Source organism: Ostrea edulis, chromosome 6 (assembly GCF_947568905.1).
Source record: "Ostrea edulis chromosome 6, xbOstEdul1.1, whole genome shotgun sequence".
In the NCBI taxonomy this organism is placed as follows: domain Eukaryota; kingdom Metazoa; phylum Mollusca; class Bivalvia; order Ostreida; family Ostreidae; genus Ostrea; species Ostrea edulis.
The window spans coordinates 34623126-34648617 of record NC_079169.1 but is presented as its reverse complement, the minus strand read 5'-3'; the positions used below and the strand labels follow the sequence as shown (position 1 = coordinate 34648617).

General features: G+C 35.3%; 2 protein-coding genes across 3 annotated transcripts in view; one reads left to right on the top strand and one right to left on the bottom strand.

Annotated features, from left to right (window-relative positions):
- LOC125683345 (uncharacterized) overlaps positions 1 to 25492 on the bottom strand; it is a 61493-nt gene that overhangs the window by 26524 nt on the left and 9477 nt on the right. Inside the window, exon 2 of the mRNA XM_048924408.2 lies at positions 1053 to 1292. Coding sequence (XP_048780365.2) covers positions 1053 to 1292 — 240 coding nt within the window. The remainder of the gene's footprint in view (positions 1 to 1052; positions 1293 to 25492) is intronic.
- Positions 15941 to 20180, top strand: LOC125683346 (uncharacterized). 2 transcript variants are annotated; one of them, XM_056139408.1, is made up of 2 exons: positions 15941 to 18655; positions 18781 to 20180. In XM_056139408.1, the coding sequence occupies exon 1, from the start codon at positions 17545 to 17547 to the stop codon at positions 18571 to 18573; it is 1029 nt and encodes a 342-aa protein (XP_055995383.1). In that variant the 5' UTR covers positions 15941 to 17544; the 3' UTR covers positions 18574 to 18655; positions 18781 to 20180. The 2 variants fall into 2 exon arrangements, with proteins under 2 accessions (XP_055995383.1, XP_048780366.2); XM_048924409.2 differs by having other exon boundaries at positions 18714 to 20180.

The following is a 25492-nucleotide window of genomic DNA, read 5'->3' as shown; positions in this document are numbered from 1 at the left end:
TTATTGAATGAAATGAACTTTCCGCTTAAAAATAATTATACATTACACTGTATGTTAATTTTACTATATAAATTTTAAAAATTTTGGGGGGAAATATTGCCTCCCCCCCCCGGTTCCTACGGCCATGGATTATGATTTGTAGTCGATGCCATAATTTATATATATATATATATATATATATATGTGTGTGTGTGTGTGTGTGTGTGTGTGTGTGTGTGTGTGTGTGTAAGACTCCAAAGTGCGATGGTCACGCCAAACCCCGATGGTGTGACACGCCAACGTGCGAGGGTGTGACACGCCAAAATCCATTGGTTTGTAAACGAAACAGTGTTGTGCTACAGACGGTACCAACCGTGTGTTGTTTCACTAAAATATCAGTGCAAAATCCATGCATAAAAAATAAGAAGATTACCATCTACTTGTCGTCTTATTAAACACAGAATTTTCCAACGCGAAATCGTATAGTGTTTTGCATTATAGCATATCCCCAGGATTTATTACGTGTACGTCACAAGTAATAAATGATCATGAATCAAAGAATGTTTGGGCGAAATAGATAGTTCGACAAGTGTACTTTGCCGTTCTCACTATCCTCAACCGTGTATACCTTGTCGTTGCTGTCGTCCGTGTTGCATATCGTCGACTTTATTTTGAAAGACGTTAAGCATGATTTCACAATGAAGTGACGTCACAAACGTTACTGAACTCCGCACCATCGGACTTTGGCGTGGCCATCGCACTTTGGCGTCCGTAAAGTTAACAAACCATCGCACTTTGGCGCAGACCATCGCACTTTGGAGCGACCATCGAACTTTGGAGTCTTATATATATATATATATAAATATAGGCTATTACGTATGCATAGGCAATGTATGGTGTTCCGGTAGCACGACTTTTTACGCGCCTTTAATTTGAAAGGTTCCACTAAAGAAAATGATAAGCTTTGGTACGACAAAACCGAACGGGCCAGTAGAAGGGACAGCACAGATTCAAATGTATTCTGATATAATAAAAGGGGAGGATCAGAAAGTGTTCCCTTACAACGCACTTACAATTTTCTCTGAAGATGAGGTTTATTTTGTAGATTCTTGAAACAGACGACAAGGAAATCATCCACCAAGCAGGCTCAGGACTTAAGTCGTGCTTTGTTGCTGCGCAATCCCCTCCAGTGATATTTAAAAACTTCCCGTCCAACGCTTTCTCCGCCTTCAAAGATATTTTACTTTTAGTGTACGTATAGACGGTCGATAAAGTAGTTTTATTTCTATGATGACGTCCCAAGTTACAGACACCTGTGGAAATAAAAAGCACTATTATGTGATTTTTCTACATATTGTCTGTAAATGATCAGAATTATTGTGTGATATTTTTCTACATAATTTCTCACACTAGGATTTTAACCTACATCCTGTGGATTTTCGAATATTTGGTATGAACAAAATTTCATTCATAGGAAGTGGGCTAACAAAGATTAAAAGACACAACGCATGTTTCTAAACTTTTTAATTTTTTCAGCAAAATTCTTTTCATCACTAAAACTACTTTAAATGTGTTTTTAATGAAATATTTTGCGTTGTATCTCGAGTTTGAAAGCGATGAAATTCAAATCTTGCGATATGCATAATTCTACGGGCCATTATCTGAGACGTATATGCGCTCTTGGGTTTGAAAACATCTACAGGTATTAGCCATTTCATAAACAGATTATATTTAATCGACAATTATCACATTAAAGGCTTGTAAATAACATTGTTCTAAGGTGTTTTGTGCCTTGTAAGGGTGTACTAGTTGCCGGTAGAAAGGATTTAGTCTGAGTATTTTTAAATTTTTCGAAGGTTCATTTTAAGTTCATTTATTCGCTCAAACCACATTATATATGGTACATGAGGTGCATTAAATAAACATACATTGAGTAAGAATAAGGTCAGAGTATGTACAAATATACAATATACATGTAATGAAAAAGTATTTACAAAATATGTTAAGGAGGACAGACTAATTCATAGATTTTTAAGATAAACATAGAGTTTTTTAAAGTGTTTTAACCTTACTAGTTGACATAATTTTACGAGATTTAACAAGAGGCACTGTGAGCAATGCTCACTAAGAATACCCCCCGCTTACCCCAATCTCCCAAAGGGTGTTGTTAATACGTATAAATAACCTCTTTCCTGAGTGTAAAAATATGGTGATACACTCATGTGTCAAATATGGTATGCCTATGACAAAGAAGTTATGGACCGGACACTAATCCATTGTAAAAAAAAAAAAAAAAAAAAAAAAAAAAAAAAAAAAAAAACCACCTTTAATATGGGTATGTACGTCGCTAATTGTATGCAGTGGTGGCGAAAACATATAAGACTCGGGAAATTTGTCAACGTTACATCGATTCAAATGTTGTCCATGGTGAATAAATTAGGCCCCTAAAAGCTGAGTTTTTAATAATATTTCACACTACTTTCACAATCAGTTGATCGAGGAAGGGCTGTACCACGTGACTACCTAACTATTTAAAGGACACATCTCATGTTTTCAAAGTATACAAAATTACACGCATTTTGTCTTCTTTATGCTTATTGTAATTAATTCTAATAGTTCGTTCGCCGAAATTTTGCGAAAATTAACCACAATACAGACTTAAATCTAAGCTCAGATTTCAAAAGTTTAGTTAGGTAGTCACGTGGTACAATGACGTCACATGCGCCCTTCCTAACTTATACCATGTATGTTGTTACAAGGTGATGGTCAGTTGATCCGAGTGTGTTTTGAATTTGAAGACTAGAACAGAATTATCTTGCTTAGCTTCGATATATCCATTTTATCGTAGTTTATCAGGGTCTCTGTCCAAGCGGTTTTTGAAAAGGTGACTGGGGGGGGGGGGGGGGGGGGGGTAAGGTAAAGTTCTTGCCCAACAAAAAAATCGTCCACGTCTTTTTTCTCGTACCTTTCTTCGAAAAGTTGAAAATTACTCATTTTAAATCCTTTCTACCGACAACTAGTACACCCGAGCACGGCATACAACATTTCAATGCAATAGTATTTACAAGCCGTTAAAGTGATAATTGGGTTTTTGTTGATTAAATCTAATCTGTTTATGAAATGGCTAATACATATTTTCAAACCCGAGGGCGCATATGACGTCACAGATAATGGCGCATACAATTATGCATATCGCAAGATTTGAATTTCGTCGCTTTTAAACTTCAAAAATGCGTAAAAATATTTAATTTAAAACACATTTAAAGTACTTTTAGGCATGAAAAGAATTAATTGTGCTGAAAAAATGAAAAATTTTAAAAACATGCGTTGTGTCCTTAAATTAGACTTTGTGAAATCGGGGTTTAGATTCAGATCCGTATAGTGGCTAATTATTGCAATATTTCGGTGAACTAACTATTAGTTAAGAAATGAAACTAGCAACCACCACCCATTTTTTAAAAATTACCCAAAATAATAAAAATCAGGTGTAATTACCAATTTTGAGTATGCTGAATCCAAATCTGAATTCCTTTTACTCCACTTTCTTATAGAAAATGAGATATAGTGTCTTAAACACCCCTACCTTCAGGTTGTCAAAAACGGAAAATGTTTCATTTCACATCGAAAAGTGACACAACTTTATTTCTTGAAACATCATTAGCCAAAACCAAAACATTAGGTGTAATTACCAATTTTGAGTATGCTGAATCCAAATCTGAATTCTTTTTACTCCACTTTCTTACAGAAAATGAGGTATAGTATCTTAAACACCCCTACCGTCAGGTTGTCAAAAACGGAAAAGTTATTTCTTGATATAAGGCATACAACATAGAAAGGAAAACAATTGATACTAAATTGTTCCACGAACATTCTTAGTTGTTTTGGAAAGAATATATCTCACCTCTGGACTTCACAGATACAGGAAACGAAGAGGTATACGGAGCGGATCAAAGATCTTAAATTTAATCAGATTGGGCCATAGCCTAATGAACTGATGAACAAGAGCAAAAGTAAAACTAATAGGAAAACTGATTTATTAAATATCAGCAAGTCTTTTCCAAGAACTTCTGGTAGAGCTGTCGGGGGGGGGGGGGGGGGGGGGGCTGAGTTGCATCGTTATCAGAATTTACCGAAACACTGGACTCTCTGGCCAGTCTGGGGGCTGAGTTGCATCAGAACTGACAGAAGCAGAACTCTCTGGCCAGTCTGGGGGCTGAGTGGTATCAGAATCTGTCTGAGAATGAATGGTTGGAATATTTATTATTTATTTATTTTTATTTTTTTCAGAATTCAGGAACTAGGGGCAGTGCAACTTGCAAGCGAATATTGTATCATCTGTAGCTTATGACCCCTTTTAAATTTGCCTTGCCTTGCAATTAATATTGTTGAAATAAGCAAATAGCATTTTTAGCACACACACACACACACACACCTCCCCAGTCCATACTCCACTTTTCTTTAAACACTAAAAATCCAGTTAATTCAGTGAGGAAGAAATGCCACTACCATACAGTCATTTGGGGTATTTCGGGTCACTTTTTACATTTTTACTGCAGTAAATAAAACTAGCATGGTTATTATTGGTTGTTGGGTATTATTGGGAAGTACATTTTCCGAGTGAATAGATCTATAAATCGATTTGGGTTTACCTTTGATAATACGACTCTAACGGGAGTTTTACTTGGACCAAAGATTTGGGGTATTGCGGGTCACTTCCGGTTATTTCGAGTCACTTCGTAAAAGTATATAAAATCTAAATAAAAGGCTTGCTAATATCGTTTTGTGACCATGATTAGGTAGTATTGCTATAATTTATTTTTAATTTTGTCAGAAATGTATTTTTACTGGACAAATGGCTTACGTTTTAAGTTGATATACACACGCGATGTAACATGTGCGGATCAAGCAGACGGACCAAAAAAACTATCGTCTCCAATTCCAAAAAAAAAAAGACACCTTTCGTTATTTCACAAAAAATAATTGAAGTCATTTTATATATTCATTTGAAACAATGACTACTAAGATATCTTTGAAAGTAACAATAAAAAAGGTAATATTATATAACAAAATATAACACCTTTGTATTAAGATTGATGTACATGTATATTGTTTAACGAATCTTTCACTCCTATGCTGATATGGTGATGTATGTATGGGGAAAAAATTACTAGCATGTAAAGCCCAATATAACAAAAATATTCAAACCAACGTGAATCAAAAATGGAACATTGCATTATTTGGACTCATATAAAATAAATAGTGATAGATATATACATGTATTCTCTCTCTCTCTCTCTCTCTCTCTCTCTCTCTCTCTCTCTCTCTCTCTCTCTCTCTTTGAAACACAAAAACAGAAACAAAGTATATACTTAGGCCTAGTATAAATTATTTATATAAATGGAACATGTGGTCTATTTTTGGACATTTAGGAATTGATGTTCTCTTTATATGCATACAATACTTTTTATTTCACCAGCATATAAATAATCTAGATAAAAACATCTCATTCGTGCAACAATATGAATTGTGATAAAGACACATCATTTACCAACTTTTTAGGCATATTTTCAGCATGCTGTTGAATAATGTTTAGTCAACGCACCATGGGAGCTTTAGAATCATACTTAAAGTTGTATTTATACAGGGACTTCCTACACCTCCCACTTTTTTCACCATAGGGGGGGGGGGGGCAGAGTGGAAAACTTCGCTTTGGTTCACCAGTATATATGTAACGATTGCAGAAATATCTGCTCCAGCACCCATCACATGCATGTATGCCAAACCTCTTGGAACATATCCACAGGGAAGACCTTCTATATCGCGTAATTTGCGACCCCTCTCTTCATCAGTTTTAACATTTTAAAAGTGTTCTGGAACATTTTCTGGAATCCAAACTACATTTGCGTTTCTTTTTTCCCTCTTAGTTTCCCCCATTATTCTACAAATATTTAATTCGTGTGTAGTATTATATATTGTCCATAAGCTACCTGTACGTACCTTCATAGCTATATAGATTTAGAAACATTTTATTTACCTTGTCATGAATCTTTCCAGTCATATTTCATCTGTCAATCACTGTTTTTACTCTTTTAAATTAATTAAACTAGAAGTTGACACAAGGTATTTTAAATACTTTTAGAAACTCTACAATGCTTTATAAGGCTTGATAAAGATATATTGTATAGCTATATTGTTAAAGAAAGAGGCTGAAGTGGACCGTGGCAGTGATAAGATGTCTTTTGCTACATTGAACAGCTAAAATTTAATCGTAATTAATCAATTTTACAATCTATAATTAATGATAACACATTTTCTAAAAATAAGAATGAAAATGTATATTGTAAACATCAACATGCAGCACAGCAAAGACTCGACAAAGATGTACCTTTTAAAAGGCACGTGACCCGAAATACACTAAATCGAAGGGGGTAAGAAATACGCTATTAACTCCAACGAATTTATTGTAATTAAGTTTAGTAAAGTTGCATTGGAAAGTGTATAAAATTACCTTTCCAGCAGTATATAATATGTATTGTTTCGTCAATCGTAACATTCACAACATCGATGAAAACAACAATTGTCTTCGTTTTGGACACCAAAATTCTCCGATCGCGACAGCATGCCAATTAATGAAAGTGTTAAGTATGCTGTTTATATTTAGTATTTCACTTGTTAATTGTGTGAATACGTAGAATAAACCTTCCTGGACGTGACTGCAACAAAATTTTGTTTTCTTTCACGTTTAGTGTGAACTGCTACTGAATAAACCTGACGACTCCCAATAATCGGGTTGACCCGAAATACCCTAAATGACTGTATTTCGAATATCCTCTAGACATTAAATACCGCACTACTATCAGTCACAGATTGACACTGGTAGGGGTATGGGGACCTGGTCTGTGAGTGTAATAAAAAAGATTCTGATGAAAATAAAGACTTTTATTAAAGTTTTACTCATTCAGAAATACATGTGATGTATATACATTGCATTATTGTATACTTCCGGTACGTTGTGTGTACGTTAATAATGGGAGTTATCTTTCGCGAAGCGCATTGATGAAAAAGTTTTCCGTCCAATTTTTCGTTTGATACATGCATCAAGCAAAAAATTATAAGTTTTATTTCTTATCCTTTAATTATGTTTTTAAGATAGAAAAACAAATAGTTTCTCCCATCAAAATGCATGAATTAACTTTTTTGAAATGGCGCGTAGAAATACATATATGTAAGAATGAAAACAACAACAAAACGGCATGGCTGTGCGTTCAGATCAGGTACAGTTACTGTGCAGATTTAAATGGATTATACGCCAAATTAAAGGTCCAATGGTTAAAAGGTGAATTAAATATAAAGGAGGAGAACGAACAAGTGGTGACTGGATTTATGCTGCATCGTGTTGGAGGAGACGTTGAACACTGGTTGTGCCGTTGGAACGGTGGAATGCAACTCGGCTCCAATTCAATATCGAGTAAAAAGCTCAACACCTCTTTATCTAAAATGCACTTGTTGACTGAGCGCCATATAACGCAGTTCAATTTCATTAATATTTACCAGATCAGAAGTCGCCACTTGCTCCGTCATGTTACCGATCTCGTAAAGCAAAAGATTCATACCGGAAACTCGTGTCTACCAGTAAGTAGTCTACGTCATCAAGTTGACCATTCTGCCACGTCATCGCCTATGTATGTTGTTTCTTTAAATTAATTTTGTATCTTATTCATATCTTTAGTTGTGCTTATTTTTTATAGCAATGAAAAACAAAAATCAAACGATAATAGCGAGCGACGCGACGAGCTCGCTCCAATGATTACACATATAAGTCACGTGATTTGCTCTTCATCAGCCGAAAAAAGATGAGTATCACCCATAATGCTTCCGAAAAAATGTCGCCGTCACTGCGGTATACCTCATTGACAAACCCGTAATTAAAATAATTAGATTGTTTAGAAAGTACCATAAACGTTTTTAAATTCCATACAAGCTTTCTCATAGCTTCAAACATTTTGTTTTTGCTTGGTTCGAGAGAAGAAGAAAAAAACATTGCAGCTAATATGACGTCACAATTTGTGACTGTTTACATCAAGCGCGTTTTATTTCCCGCTTTAAATGAAGAGGCGGATAAAAGTGTTGCAGGATGTTAATGGACTTCGCTCGTCTCAACGGTCACACCGTACAACATATTAGGATATATAATGCTTGTGAGGAAAATACCGTTCTATAAATAGCGTTAAAATTAGAATGGGGAAGACACATTCCAGAGAAAAGTAGCCCCGCGTGGTGTTTAGTGCAGATGAACTCAGAACGAAATTTTGACACAGAAATCAAACAAATTTTTCAACCAATCAGCATCGTTGTTAAGTCATCACATGAAACGTTATTAAATGATAATCAATTACAATAAGCATAAGAAAGACAAAATACATATAATGTTGTATACTTTGGAAATATGCGATGTGTCCCCGTTAATAAAGGAGCTGCTAACCGGTAAAATACCCAGAGTTGTCATTCCTTGCTCTCACGTACAAATACTCTGGGTAGAGAGTGTAAGTGAGAGCAAGGAACGACAACTCTGGGTAGAGATTGTATATCGTATATTGTTATTCTAAGAAACTCATGAACTTGTTCATCTATTTAATCGTACCGTTTATTACTGTTTTTCTATTTGATAATTGGCTAAAAACTGTTACAATAATAGCGAGCGAAGCTCACGAAGCGACGCGACCAGCTCTCTCCAATGATTACACATATGAGTCACGTGATTTACTCTTCATCAGTTGAAAAAAGATGAGTATCACCCATAATGCTTCCGAAAAAATGTCGCCGTCACTGTGGTATACTTCATTGACAAACCCGTAATTAAAATAATTCGATTGTTTAGAAAGTATCATAAACATTTTTAAATTCCAGACAAGCTTACTCATAGCTTCAAACATTTTGTTTTTGCTTGGTTCGAGAGAAGAAGAAAAAACATTGCAGCTAATATGACGTCACAATTTGTGACTGTTTACATCAAGCGCGTTATATTTCCCGCGTTAAATGAAGAGGCGGATAAAGGCGTGTTGCAAGATGTTAATGGGCTTCGCTCGTCTCAACGGTCACACCGTACAACATATTAATCACACCATTCATTTTTAACAAATTTAGTGTTTGAATTTTAAATTGCACGTCAGTCTTGTATTTTTGGCATTTAAGATTAAAACACAAATAACTGTAGAAGCAACTAAAGAACATAAAATGGCAGCACCCCTATGGAATACAAAATTTTCGGTGAACGTATGTAGAGATTATCTACGAAAGCCTATTAGTATCATGTAAAAAATATAAATTCACATTCCATTATCTCGTAATTACGAGAAAAGATCTCGTTATTACGAGATAATTATCTCGTAATTACGAGAAAAAATCTTGTTATTACGAGAGAGAAAAATCTTGTTATTACGAGAGAGAAAAATCTCGTAATTACGAGAAAAGATCTCGTTATCACGAGAAAAGATCTTGTTATTACGAGAGAGAAAAATCTCGTAATTACGAGAAAAGATCTCGTTATCACGAGAAAAGATCTCGTAATTACGAGATAATTATCTCGTAATTACGAGAAAAGATATCGTTATTACGAGAAAAGATATCGTTATTACGAGATAATTATCTCGTAATTACGAGAAAAAATCTCGTTATTATGAGAAAAGATACGAGAAAAGATCTCGTTGTTACGAGAAAAGATCTCGTAATTACGAGATAATTATCTCGTAATCACGAGAAAAGATCTCGTAATTACGAGAAAAGATCTCGTAATTACGAGATAATTATCTCGTAATTACGAGAAAATTTCCTCGTAATAACGAGAAAAGCCGAGTTGCACAACTTGTGGATAATCTTAGAAACATTTGATACTATTTTCCCTCTTTGTTGATTTGTCAGCAAATCGAAATGATCTTATTCAAAGTGTGTGTGACGGTACATATTGTCGTCCGGTGTCGCATGATTTAGGAATGCTAAATACCTATAATTTTCGTTCCGGGTTATTATTTATGTTCCGGTCCGCGTAAGTTTAGTTACGGTCATAATCACACTTCTTTAAAAAAAAAATGAAATGCATACGTTTACGCACATTTCATGTGGGTTTTATTTCTTTCATCGGGTTATACAATAATCAAAGACTAATATCATTAGAACCGGAATATTTATACGTCTATTTTTGTGTTTTCAAAATTTGTCAGATCAACAGGTGTTTATTTTTGTTTTATTAAGGAGGTTTGAACTCCAATTCAAAGGATTGTAAACTGGAGGTGTGAAACCTGTATATATGTAGACAGGCTGTTATATGACTCCTTCTACAATATATACCGACACAAACCCTCTCCATTGTTAGATGTACATGAAGCATCAGGTACTGATCTACATGTAGGAATGAGACTTCTTGAACTAAGTTTGGATTTTTATAATTAACTATTTCATTTTTACAAATGTAGACTATATACTAAAATGTATGCAATATTTTTCTTTTTTATTCAACAATGCCATCATATATCTTTAATGATCAAATCATTTCGTACTGGTTACTTAAGAGATTGAGTACGAGAGAGAGAGAGAGAGAGAGAGAGAGAGAGAGAGAGAGAGAGCACTAGTGCTGTACATGCATGTTACTAAGAAAGTAAAAACAAAAGATGCATACACTTAAAGCCCTAGATAGTGATTTGTTAAAATAGTGATATTTTCATATTAAAGATATTTTAAATTGAAATTTATTAATATACAAAATGAAACAAGTCAAACATGTAATCATTTAATGAGATTAACAAAAAGGCGATCACAGCCTCCATTGAAAATGGTATTGGAATCGTACAAGAATTCCAAATATTCATTTGCATTAAACAATTCAGCATCTAACCACAGCTAAATATTCTCTACAGAGATACCTATAGTTATCGTCACCCTCCCCCTTCCCATCTATCGCGGCCAGCGACAATATATTCCAATGGTCTATTGTTTCCGACGAGAGTATGTACCATGATGCAAAAAAATATGCCTTGTCTCGGCGCATATTATCATCGGCGACAATATGTATTATTATACTTTCATGTAAAATACTCGAATCTCATTGGTCGAGAAGCATTTGAAAAAACATATTGTTACCCTCTGAGAACAGAAACCACGCCCTCCAGGGTGACAGTATCTAGCAACGGGTAACAGTACTTGACAACGGGTGATATTATAAAAAATTATCACATGCGTCAAATTTATGCGCGTATGGTTCGCCGTAGATTGTTAGACGACGTCGTTTGAGCGTTTGTAACAAACACGAATACCCGCATTGATATACGAAAAATCGCATAACAGTGATTGATCAAATGTCAACAGACGTAAGTCTTTCTGCTTTGTTGTTTACATAACATTCAGTATAATAAAACAAATATTGCATGTAGTTGAGGGTAACATTGAAAATTTTCAATGTTACCCTCAACTACATGCAATATTTATATAGTATATGTACCAACGGATAATATGTACCGAGAGGGTACGTGCATATCGTCGCAGAGGATATGTTCCAAACGACAATACATGTATGTACCATCATAGTGTGTACTTAACGGTTGAATTACAGGAATCTTAAACTTAGACTCGAGCCACGAACACCCTGTAATTGCCTATGCTTGGGGTGAAATCTAAAGTGTCTTTTGCGGATTTTTTCTTTCCTTGATTTCCATGTATACTATTTACCCAAATCGCATGTCACCTTAATTAGTGAAACCGGATGTTGATTACTTGAAATTGAACGTCAAACCCATACATGTATTTGATATTTTCCCGGATTTTACCACCTCTTTTTTCACTTTGAGGCAATATTTTTATATTGCGTATGTTTCGCTCTAAGATTTAATTCGATTGAATAAAAATTGGTAATGAAAGGTATTCTTTCCAATGAAAAAAACTCGTAGCGACGTTCTAGCTGCTATCGAAAATTAACTTTTTTGAAATATCGGGAGAGGAAATCAATATTATGGAACATAATAGCATTTATGTTTAAAGCGTATATATGTGTCATTTGCCCTATTGGGGACCTCGTATAACTTTACCCCGTTGGGGGCCTCAAGTTTGTTAGCCAATCAATGGCTTGGATAGGCACGCGATAGCTTGTGTTTTGCACACGTTAGCCTTTTCATATACATGGGATTCAGTGAATACAAATTGTAAAGCGGATCAAAGTTTATTCATTTTGTTTAAATCGAAGGATCCAAATTTAATTTCTATAACAACAAGTAAGTTGAATGACTGTGCGGATTCGTTAACTTCAGTTACGTATCTATTCGCTCGGTTTGAGCTGGTATTTTCGGTGAACTTTCCTACAGTGTTGGCGTTGGAGTGGCGTGCGTTTTGTAAACAATGGCTAATGGTCATATCATGGATGTTGTGATTTTGGGACATTCCTTCATCAGGCGATTGGATGAATTCACAATCAGAAATAAAATTTCTAATCTGAATTTGGATGCGGGTGCATATTCCGTAACAATGAAGGGTAAAGGAGGTCTACGTTTATCGCATCTATCCCAGGATGCTACAATACTTAGTTTTCCCTCCGCCATCCCAGATATTTGCTTATTCAAATCGGGGAAAATGACATTAAAGTGAATTCAGACCCTCTTAAGATTGCCACGGACATTGTCGCTGTTGCAAAATTTTTACACGAAGGAGTTGGGGTTAAACATGTGTTAATTGGTCAACTGTTGCGTCATTTACCATACGTTGCGGGTCAGCGTTTCAATTCCCAAGTCATCGCCATTAATAACCATCTACGGGTAATGACAGATAATTTACAGGGGTTGATATTTTGGCCCCATCGAAGATTTTGGCAGTATCTGTCTTTCCTCGGACCTGACGGAGTTCACTTATTATCAACGCCCTCCAATTGCCAACCTATGAGAAAGTTCCTTGAGAAGCATCAGGAATGCTGTTATAATAACAGCTAAAAAAAAAAAGAAAGAAAAAAAAGACCTATTTAAATATATCAGCTGATGATATATATCTGATACATTCATGTAATGTTTGACTTAAATCTCATACTTAACCATTCAGTATAATGTTCACTGGAATCTCACAGAGTATTGAAACATTCAGTATAATGTTCACTTAAATCTCATAGAGTATTGAAACATTCAGTATAATGTTCATCGGGATCTCATTTTGAAGCATCCAGTATAATGCTCACTTAAATCCTATATTGAAGTATTCAGTATAATGTTCACTTGAATCTCATAGATTATTGAAACATTCAGTATAATGTTCAGGGGAATCTAATTTGAAGCATTCAGTATAATGCTCACTTAAATCCTATATTGAAGTATTCAGTATAATGTTCACTTGAATCTCATAGATTATTGAAACTTTCAGTATAATGTTCATCGGGATCTCATTTTGAAGCATTCAGTATAAATGCTCACTTAAATCATATATTGAGGTATTCAGTATAATGTTCACTTGAATCTCATAGATTATTGAAACATTCAGTATAATGTTCAGGGGAATCTAATTTGAAGCATTCAGTATAATGCTCACTTAAATCCTATATTGAAGTATTCAGTATAATGTTCACTTGAATCTCATATATTATTGAAACATTCAGTATATCTTCAGTTGTTCACCTAAATCTCATTGGAGGCATTCGGTATAATGTTGTCTTAAACCTCACATTGAAGCATTCATATATGATTATTAGTCTATCGTCTGTTGCTGCATTACCCCTGGCAATCATACTAAGTTTGTAAACATTCAGTGTCATGTTTACTAGTAAATGCATTATACTGTTGATATATGTTACCCTGGTGCTATCCTCAACCGAGCAGTGCATTTAAGTGTTAGACATTTAGTATGTGTACTTACATCACCTATTAAACATTAAGTATGTTTACATGTCATGTGTATCACTGAGATATACTGCTTTGTGAATAGTCAGTACATGTGTACTTGAAGGTCATTTGAAACATCGAGTATAATGTATACATCTATAAGTATTCTCATCTCCCTTGCTCTGTTGCTATCCTTCTACTAGCATTGCATTTTAGCTGGTAAACATTCAATATAATGTTTCCCTAAATATATACTGCATGCTTGCCTTAAAATCCTGTACAAATTCTGTAGCAGACAGCTAACATACAAAGTGTGCATTAATGCTGGTGAATACATTACATGATGGATATTTCGTAGTGTTTAGAAACATTAAGGCTTTAATGTTCTAGGATACCAGACTACTTGTCATGAACTATTACACATTTAAAAGGCAGGTCAATGGTTAAGGATATTATTCCCTCTGTGGTAATTTTCAGTATAATTTTGCTGAAACTTGACACATTACATATGGGTGAAACATTTGAGTTCCTTTGGGTAGCACGACCGGGTTTTCCATATATGTATGATATATGTTTTACATATAACATAACCTGCAAATTTAAGACATGCTAAAGGAACATTTTATACATTGTTCTATTGTCCAGTAAGATATTTTTATCACTAGAAGTGAATTCATGCTGTGTGTGCATTGGTGAGGATATATATAATATAGCTAATAAGTGGCATATTCAGCGTATTCTTAATGAACTCGCTTTAATGCAACATTTGTGTGATACTGCTGTTTATTTATGTCCCTTCATTTTCTACCTTGGACGCAAGTCTCGGTGTTCATTGCTGATGAGGCTAGTGCATATGTCTAAAAAGGTGTACATATTTGTAAGCACAGCAGCTGATTCTCATCTATGGATGATGTTAGTTCCGTTTTACATTATATAATACTACAAACTGTATGATGGGTGATAACACCTATTCATCTTCTACAGCACATCTAATTAGATTCAGCGCAGCTTACAATTTTGGTAAGATCAATCATCTCATTCTGATATTTATTGAAATAGTATTTTCAACATCAGTTGATGATAATGCTAATATGGATGTCATAATTTGAATATGTTGAGAGCAAATACTTCATGCATATGTATTGTAGGGTTAGAAAGTTTTGATTGTTTGGACTTGTAGAAAGCGTGTTGAAATTTGAGAAATCCAGTAAGGTTTATAGTTTGTGCATTGGAGATTTGCACTAAGTGTAAGTGACTTGCAGTTTTGTTTTGTTAACTAGTACATGTTAACATCCTCGTGGGTTGAATCATTGGTACAGTAACTTTGTGCACTCGCTCAGCAGACGCGTCGCGTCAGTGATGATGGCGGATCAAACGTGCAAGGCGATGGTGATAGGACATTCATATGTGCGCCGTTTGGATGTTTATTTGCAACGCCCAAGGGATTGTGTTTTGGCCACACCGTGGATTCTGTGAGTCCCTGTCATACATCGGCCCAGATTTAGTACACCTGCTATGTACTCAAGCCAATGATCAGCCCATGAGGAAGTTTCTGCGGAGTACACGCAACGCCATAATTATTAACGCCAAAGATCTCAGGCCAGTATAAACACATCAAAAATTAAATGCAAACTTGAGTTATTTTAGGCCTTGCCTATGTAGGCCATGGGTGTTATTGGTGTTTGAAACACTTTAAAAAGCATTCTTCAATATCTTCAAAGAAACATTGGGTATAATGTTTATTTACATAATTACAAAGAAGCAGTCGGTATACTGTTTCATTATTATTAGGAACATTCAGTATAATGTTTACTTATTACCAAGAAGCATTCACTATAATGTTTCATTATTGCAAGGAAACCTTCAGTATAATGTTTTCAGAATTACCAAGAAGCATTCAGTATAAGGTTTACATAATTACCAGGAAGCATTCAGTATAATGTTTCATTATTGCAAGGAAACATTCAGTATAATGTTTACATAATTACCAAGAAGCATTCAGTAGAATGTTTCATTACTGCAAGGAAACATTCAGTATAATGTTTTCAGAATTACCAAGAAGCATTCAGTATAAGGTTTACATAATTACTAGGAAGCATTCAGTATAATGTTTCATTACTGCAAGGAAACATTCAGTATAATGTTTACATAATTACCAAGAAGCATTCAGTATAATGTTTCATTACTGCAAGGAAACATTCAGTATAATGTTTTCAGAATTACCAAGAAGCATTCAGTATAAGGTTTACATAATTACCAGGAAGCATTCAGTATAATGTTTCATTATTGCAAGGAAACATTCAGTATAATGTTTACATAATTACCAAGAAGCATTCAGTATAATGTTTCATTATTGCATGGAAACATTCAGTATAATGTTTTCAGAATTACCAAGAAGCATTCAGTATAAGGTTTACATAATTACCAGGAAGCATTCAGTATAATGTTTCATTATTGCAAGGAAACATTCAGTATAATGTTTACATAATTACCAAGAAGCATTCAGTATAATGTTTCATTACTGCAAGGAAACATTCAGTATAATTTTTACATAATTACCAAGAAGCATTCAGTATAATGTTTACATAATTACCAGGAACTATTCAGTATAATGTTTCATTACTGCAAGGAAACATTCAGTATAATGTTTACATAATTACCAGGAAGCATTCAGTATAATGTTTCATTATTGCAAGGAAACATTCAGTATAATGTTTACATACTTACCCAGAAACATTCAGTATAATGTTTACATAATTACCAGGAAGCATTCAGTATAATGTGTCATTATTGCCACGGAAACATTTAGTGTGTGGTTGCAGAGTTATATAGATATAAACTATTAGTATATATCTGTCTATATTGTAAAGTAGCAGCAGGGCAGAGTGCAAGGCCTGTGCTATAGAGATACATAAAATGCAATGTCTATTACACTGAGAGGCATTTCAGTATGATATTCCATTGTTATCAATTAACATGAGTATGATTTAAAAGTAGGGAAAGGTTAGTGGTATGACGCTACTATTACTACATATTTCCCTGACACCTACTTATGGTACTATATTTATATTCTTTGATAACTAAAAACAGCCTCCAGATTTGGCATTTAGTTTCTTTCTATCAAGTTATATTATCTATATATTATTGTGCCTAGAGGTGTTCTTTGGGCTATTGAATTTCAGTCAAATTCAGTTATCATGAACAATAGCCCTTGTTGCGATGTACAAGTCCATTTTATTATACAGGCGAACTGCTGGATGTCATGTGGTATACTGTTTGGTGTTTACAGTAGTATTAGTTTGCCAACTTTCTCACTCATCAAGTTTGTTGGAAGTTGACATGCCCCTTTTTTCCTTGATGCCCAGATTTACTGTGGTTGAAATAGAATGGAGTCAACTTAGCCAAAAACAATATTTAGAAATAAAACCATGATTGTGCTGCAATGTCATCAGACTGACTAAAAAGCAATCTGCTGAAATACGATCGATTTTCACAATAAGCTAAACAAAGCTATGTTGTATACATTGTGTAAGAATAATCAGAGATATAATATGTTGTATATGCCTCTTGAATAATATACATGAAATATAGATCTACAGTAAACATGTATGAGTCGATGCACGCTCGCCAGGTTGCGACACAAAATTTTGGTCTAGTGTGAGCCCTGGGAACCCATAGTGTGGGGGCTACCAATGTCCTACCTGGACCACAGTTTGTCTCTCCCATGGACACCCCCAACATTTCTAATGTGGGTTCGATTTTAGATGTAGTTTTCTCAGATAGCCCGGTTCCAAGCTCCATATTTGGAGCAGTATCCCACCCCGGTTCCGGAACATTTATTGCAAATTTAATTTCAGCAACAGCTCATATTCTGACAGCTTCCTTAACACAGGCATCTCGAGCTGCATATAGGCGGTCTTGGGACCTATTCCTGAATTACAAACCAGTTACTAACTTACCTTTGCAAGTCTCTGATGTATGCAACTTCATTGGACATTTATTTCAATCCAATTTGAGTGCAAGCACTATATCATCACACATATCTGCTCTGGGCCATGTCCACAAATTGTTCAATTTGCCAGATCCTTCTCAAGCCTTTGTAGTAAAGAAACTTCTGCGTGGTTGTCACAAATTGGCAGGGACTGTAGACTCAAGGCTACCGATAACGAAAGATATTTTAGCAAAACTTATTGCGGCTTTGTCTCATACGGTTGCAGCAAAAGCCAACTGCATATTAGATGCTCTGTTTAAATTATGCTTTCATGCATTCCTTCGCCTTGGGGAAGTGGTTTCAAAATCTGCAGGAAGTAGCAGTTTGGTGGTGCAGCGGTCAAATGTCGCCTTTCAATTTGAGGGTTCTTTACTGAAATCAGTGCAGATAGTTCTACATCATTTCAAAAATCAGAAACATAACAATCCTTTTGTCATTACACTTGTGAGCAGCATAGATCCAACAATGTGCCCTGTGGCAGCTCTGCATCGCTATTTATCACATTTCAAGCATTCTTCGGGACCCTTATTCCAGTTCATAGGGGAAAACCCTGTTACATATTCTTATGTCTCCACTCAACTCTATGCCGCTGCAACCTTTGCTGGTCTGAACCCAAAGTTGTACAAAGGTCATAGTTTTAGAATAGGTGCTGCTACATATGCCACAAGTCTGGGTTATTCTGAGAATCTGATCAAACAATTAGGCAGATGGAACTCTAATGCCTTTCGTCGCTACATAAGAATACCTGCGTTCAACCTTTAACTTATTTTCTACCCCATCCTCTGATTTTTTTTTTTTACTTGGTAGTCAGGGCGCATTCAGGTTCAGCAACAACCTTTGGCAGGTCAGTGTCTAACTGCTGCTAAAGACTGCATCACTTGCGTGCATAAATCAGTGGGTAGGTCAGTGTCTAACTGCTGCTAAAGACTGCATCACTTGCGTGCATATATCAATTGAAAATTTGGGCAGGTCAGTGTCTAACTGCTGCTAAGGACTGTATCAATTGACTGTTATATCAATTTTAAGACTTCGAGCAGGTCAGTGTTTAACTGCTGCAAAAAGTTTGGTACTATGTAAATATTTAAACAAAATAGGTTTTTTGCAAGTTGGTATCTGTTATATTTTCTTTGTAGTAATTCTTTTTCGCAAGTTGTAGAGAAAAAAATTTCTGTTTTATATGCTACACATTGGTACTGTATACATTGCTATATGTGGTTGGTGCAATATACCTTACTGACGCACTTAGTTACGCTATCCTTTTATACACAGATATGTCAAAAGTATGTCTTGTTATATACAATATCCTTTATGTTATAGCACAGGAATGTGTCAACTTTGGTAACCATATACACTGTTAATTGCAATCGGGTCAGTATTTAACTGTTCATGTGTGATAAATGTTTATTAACTCTCCACAGTCAAACTAGTTATTTCTCTCTGCTCACCTTGGATGGCGCCGATATGATACTGTGTTTCATATCTTGTGGCCTTATTTGTTCGCCATCTTTTTGCTCTGGGTTTGTTTTGATGAATTTTTATTTGTCATCTTATAGCGTAGCATTATTTAAGTTATTTTGTCTTCTTTGGGAGAAATCAGACTTTGAGTAATTTAGCTTTGCAGGTACTTTCATGTAGAATGTATTATCTGATTTCCCCCAAAATCTTATGTTGAAGATTTCTTTCGTCATTTGGTATTGTAATAAATGACAAATTTTCAATCTCAATCATTCTTTGTTCAGATTTTTTATGACAGCAAAAACGAGCTACGGTGAGCAGAGTTTGGGTAATAGAAGCTGATAAACATAAAATCAATATTATGGAACATAATAGCATTTATGTTTAAAGCGTATATATGTGTCATTTGCCCTATTGGGGACCTCGTATAACTTTACCCCGTTGGGGGCCTCAAGTTTGTTAGCCAATCAATGGCTTGGATAGGCACGCGATAGCTTGTGTTTTGCACACGTTAGCCTTTTCATATACATGGGATTCAGTGAATACAAATTGTAAAGCGGATCAAAGTTTTTTCATTTTATTCAACCCTCCACCACCCCAACTTTCCGTCCTCAATATGGAGGTTTACTCCGGTGCTATGCAATCTTTTTATATAGGCTTTTAATCATTTGGGTTGGCCTTATTTGTTCGCCATCTTTTTGCTCTGGGTTTGTTTTGATGAATTTTTATTTGTCATCTTATAGCGTAGCATTATTTAAGTTATTTTGTCTTCTTTGGGGGAAATCAGACTTTGAGTAATTTAGCTTTGCAGGTACTTTCATGTAGAATGTATTATCTGATTTCCCCCAAAATCTTATGTTGAAGATTTCTTTCGTCATTTGGTATTGTAATAAATGACAAATTTTCAATTTCAATCATTCTTTGTTCAGATTTTTTATGACAGCAAAAACGAGCTACGGTGAGCAGAGTTTGGGTAATAGAAGCTGATAAACATGAAGAGGAATAGTCGTCTGAACAGCTGACATCAGTGTATGTGATGTATTGTGATTACTGCGGATACAGGTGCCAATTAAAATGCTTCATTGTGTTGATTCCTAAAACTTAGATACGCGAGTATTACAGAATTTCCATTCTACAGCAAGTATTAGCAATTATATAGCCGGGAGTGAACATTTTCAACCAAATCTTTTAAAGTTTTGCACCTCGAATCTGTACGCTACGCGGGACTATCACTAGGCCGACCACTCATCGGGCCAGTGATATATGTCAGTGCATAATAAATTGAAAGTGCGGGAATAGTAGTAAAAACTTCTTGTACATTCGACTTTTATTTGAAAATGATAAGTAATCTTTCTGATTTTGTCTGGGGGGAAAACAACAACATACAATATTCCTCACACATAATCTTGCTCATTTACATAAAGTGTCTCCAGTCATTCAACTATTCTAATTTATTTCCAGTTTATATATTCCTGCACATGAGTTTAATCATACATCTTCCTTGCTTACATAGATTTGTTTTCTCCGACTTAAGGGCAGATGATACAAACAATTTTTTTCTTTCGAAGAGATGATATGATGTTATTCTTTTATAAAAGTGGATGATTCCTTGAATTCTTTTCCCCTTTGACTTGGAGAGTGAAATATTTTCCGTATTTCCAAAAAAGTACAAAACAATAGTTATCATGGTAAATTAGTTTATTCTTCATTTGTTTACCTTTTCTATACCTCAAAAAATGGTTGTCAGGGAGAACAGAGTGTACTGATATTAGATTTACAACATAACATGTAAGATATTAATGCATTACAAATTTTACACTTGGAAAATATCAATTGCTGCTTCAATAAAATTACATATATGGACATTGCACCCTCAGTAAAGGTTTACAAATTAAAATAAACTTCATAATATGTTGACTTAATGTTTAAAGTGTAATATAAACTTAAAAATCATATACCATACGGGGTGAATTTTCTGAAGAGAAACAAAATTGTAAAAATTACATTGGCTGATTTTCTCAAGACAAAGAAGAGTTATCTCCCATAATATAAGACTTCTGAAAATGATTTACAATGGCATTTATGATTTTACTGTTATTTTTGTTTTTGGTGGGTTTTTTTGTTTGTTTTTTTTTTTTTTTTTTTTTTTTGGTTTTTTTGTTGTTGGTTTTTTTTTTTGTCACTTTTGATTTTCCTTTGCTATTCATCTCTGAAAAAAATAAATGCCTAATACAAGATCTCTTTGATGTGCCATTTTACGTTAGTTTCTGCATTATGACGTTTCCCAGTAGAAACAGGAGAAAGATCATGCTTCCTGCTGACATCTCATATATAGCAATGATCCAAGTCCATACCGATTTTCGTCCTCACAATGTCTTATGCATTGTTAAATCTAGTGGTCTACCACACGCAGCATCAACCTTTTTCCAAATTGTCCCTAGAATTCCAAGTTCCACAACTCGTCTCCCACTTCTCCAACAAATCATCTTCTCATGCTCTTCTTCCGATTCCTCACTCTCTGATACATCAGATGGATACGTGTCTTCATTTCTTAGGCATTCTTGTGAATTATCACCAGAGGAACAATTTTTTTTTTATTCATCCAACTTCTCCTCGATCACCACGTTGTTTTTGGCATCAACATTCACTATCTTACGTCCAAGGGATAATGCATAACCTTTCGTAGCATTCTGTAACCTTTGATGACGTTTTTTACCAATAAATTTTCCTGATTATTTCCTCCTGAATGATTCTGGCACCATAATTGTTTACATTGTTTACTGACCCCCCCCCCCCCCCTTCCTGCTCTTAAAACACAGAAGAGTTCCAAACAATTATAAATGAGAAAACCAAAACCTACCAAACTATTCTTTTACCATGGGAACTCTTCAGTGCTAAAGGTAGAAAAATTTGTTTATATCATCTGGCCTTAAATACGAATCAAAATTGTTACATATAGTGTTTTGTAATGCATTTTCTTTTCTTTTAATTACAATGAGAAGTAACTATATGCATGGTTTCGGGCATAAATAAGTAATTTATTAAATTTCTTAATTTATTTTTTATTAAAAAGAGTAGTTGTTTTCTCAAATGATCATTTTACACATTCGAGTTTAATTCATGTTTGTAAAAATGCAAGGGAGGCTACTGTAAGTTAAATAAGTGGCGGATCCAATGGAACGTACACACACACAATTTTCAATAGAAAATGGAGGACAAAAATATATAAATGGAATTTATTAATATTTTCAGAGTATAATATTACTCCTTCATTTTTTAAATCAAGACATCCAAACCTGTGATATAGATCTTACTGTAGTATAATGATTATTGTACCAGTATCACATGTACTGGTCAGGGTTAAATAGTGCATTTCAGTTTAAAAGTACGTGTAACATATTGTGTTTATATTTCTACCCAGCCATTTATTATTGAATGTGGAGAGAGCGATGCCTTAATTGAAGGTCTAAGTTATTTATTATTATTTTTTTTTTTTAAATATTATTATCCCAATTTTTTACCTCACTCATTTAAAGTTCTGCACTATTACATGTACATGACTTTATTATTATTCCTAATGAAACAAAATCAAATGATTTACATTCAGTGCTTTTCACACCAAATTCAGAAGCTACGATTATGCCTTACTGATTTGGAAAAGTTATTAACTTATTTTGATATTAGGATTTTTTAAATATTGAACTCCTCCAGAAATAAATGTGTGGGTAAATGGGTGCGTGCGTGTGTGTTTGTGTGTAAACTAGTGGAATTTTGTAACTATAGATTTTTAAAGAATTTTTCTTTTTGCTACTTATTCATGCGACATGGCATGCATCTCGATCATGAAATGGAAATTATACAGGGTTATCTTGATACTGTCCAATATTCACTTTATGGGGATGCCATTGACGCAATAGTGGGTCATACGTAAATTATTTGTAACATATTGTTTTAAAAGTGCAAATAATTTTGACACGATTTGGGGGGAAATTTTGACAATTTTTAAGGGGAAACAGCCTGAATAATGTCTTAATACTTAAGTATGTATGAATAACACTGACATAATTTACTTCAGCGTGCATTTGGAGAGGGTTAATATAAGAGGGTTAATATAGACAATGCCTGTTGTCCAATCCATTTGTGTTTTCTGCATATTAAGATTGATATTTTGATTTATTTCCGTTTCCAAATCGATCGGTTACAGATGCCCAGAAAAAAGTCCTATAAGTGTTTTAACTGCCATAGAACTACGAAACAAACAGATATATGTTATATATCAAAGATTCATAGGAATGTAATAAGCAGATTATCTGGAAGAACGCCCAGTCACCGTGATTTTCTGTCTGACAAATGCAAACATATATGCAGGTCCTATGTGCAGAAATACGGCAAGTCAAATCCAGAACTCAAGAGGAGTAATCTGTCATCTATACACCAACCATCATTTTCTACGTCCCTTAGTCCTCCCTCTGTTCAATTGTCATTCCCATGTACAGCTAGAGGTCACTCTTCTTGTATAGTTAAGATAATTATTTCGGTTCATCCAAAAACTTTACGCGGTGGCCGAGAGGTTAGATCGTTTGCCCCGCATGCGGTAGGCCGGGGTTCGAATCCCGGCCGCGTCAGATCTAAGTCGTTAAAACGGGTAGTGGCAGTTTCATAGCCAAACGCTTGGCATCAGGGGATGTCCCATGTCGCAGTAGGTGTGGCACACTAAAGAACCCTCACTGCTTAATGACCCTAAGCTCCGAGCATTGGCCTAAAATTTGAAGCCCCTACACCTGTCTTGGCGACGTCTCCATATGTGTGAAAAATTCTAGAGCGAGACGTTAAGCAAGATACAGTCAATCAATCAATCAATCAATCAAAAACTTCAATATATTATGTATAATACCTTCTATTTAATGATAAGAAAGGATGTTGTATCTGAATACCAAAAGTACATAAACAAGTTTTTAAATGATTAACCCAGTTTGCAATTCTGCATATATTTGCATAACAATAAGATATCATCAAATGATATAAATATATACAAGCCACCGTTTTATACGTTTTAATTTTCACCCATTAATAACATCATCAAGATGCTCTATCAGGACTTCCAGGCCAGAGTGATCTGTGGCACAAATCTCACGAACAGCTTCCCACTACAAACTGGAGTGAGACAGGGATGTTTACTATCTCCCCTACTTTTTGTGATGTGTATTGACTGGGTATTGAAGAAGACAACCAGTCAGAACAACAGGGGATTGCTTTGGACATTTGAAAAGTCTCTAGAAGATCTAGACTTCGCAGATGACATTGCACTCCTGGCTCATCGTTTCCAACACATCCAAGGGAAGACAACCGACTTGACAAACTACGGCAGCCAGATAGGTCTCAACACCAACGCCGGAAAGACGAAGATCATGAAAGTTAACAACAAAACAGAAAGAGAAGTGAATATTGGGAACAACGTAGTAGAGGAAGTCTCAGAGTTTGTTCACCTCGGCAGTAAGATCACAGCCGATGGGGATTCAACATCTGATGTAGAGAGCAGAATAGCCAAAGCAAGAGCAGCCTTCGCAAGCCTGAGGAACATCTGGAAGTCAACAGCCATCAGCATCAAGACCAAGATCAGGATATTCAAGAGTAACATCATTGGAGTCCTCCTATATGGTGTCGAGTCGTGGAAGGTGACCAAAGGTATTGTCCACAGACTGGATGTCTTCCAGACCAAATGCCTACGACGGATTCTGAAGGTCTTCTGGCCCAACACCATCAGCAACAAAGATCTATATCAGAGAACGTCAACATCACCAATATCTGAGATGATCAAGATGAGACGATGGAAATGGATCGGACATGTCCACAGGATGGGAGCAACATCAATCCCAAAGATCGCCATGAGATGGACACCAGCAGGAAAGAGAAATAGAGGGAGACCAAAGGAAACATGGCGGCGATCAGTAGAGAAAGAGATGAAGGAGTGTGGATGGACTTGGGGCCGGATTCAGAACATGGCAGCAGGCAGACAGAGATGGCGATCCTCAGTGAAGGCCTTATGTGTTTCCTAGCACGAAGATGATTAAGTAAGTAAGTAAATAACATTTCTCTTAGAATTTATTTCTTTGTTTTATCACACGGAGGTGCACGGGGACACAAAGGAGGCACAGGTGACATCCACGGAGATCCTCCGCGGACTTAAAAGTCTACTTCGCTCAGAAAAATGACTTGAGATGTGCGT

Coding starts and splice junctions, on each gene's coding strand:
- LOC125683346 (XM_056139408.1), top strand. CDS start 17,545: ATGGACACCCCCAACATTTCTAATGTGGGTTCGATTTTAGATGTAGTT.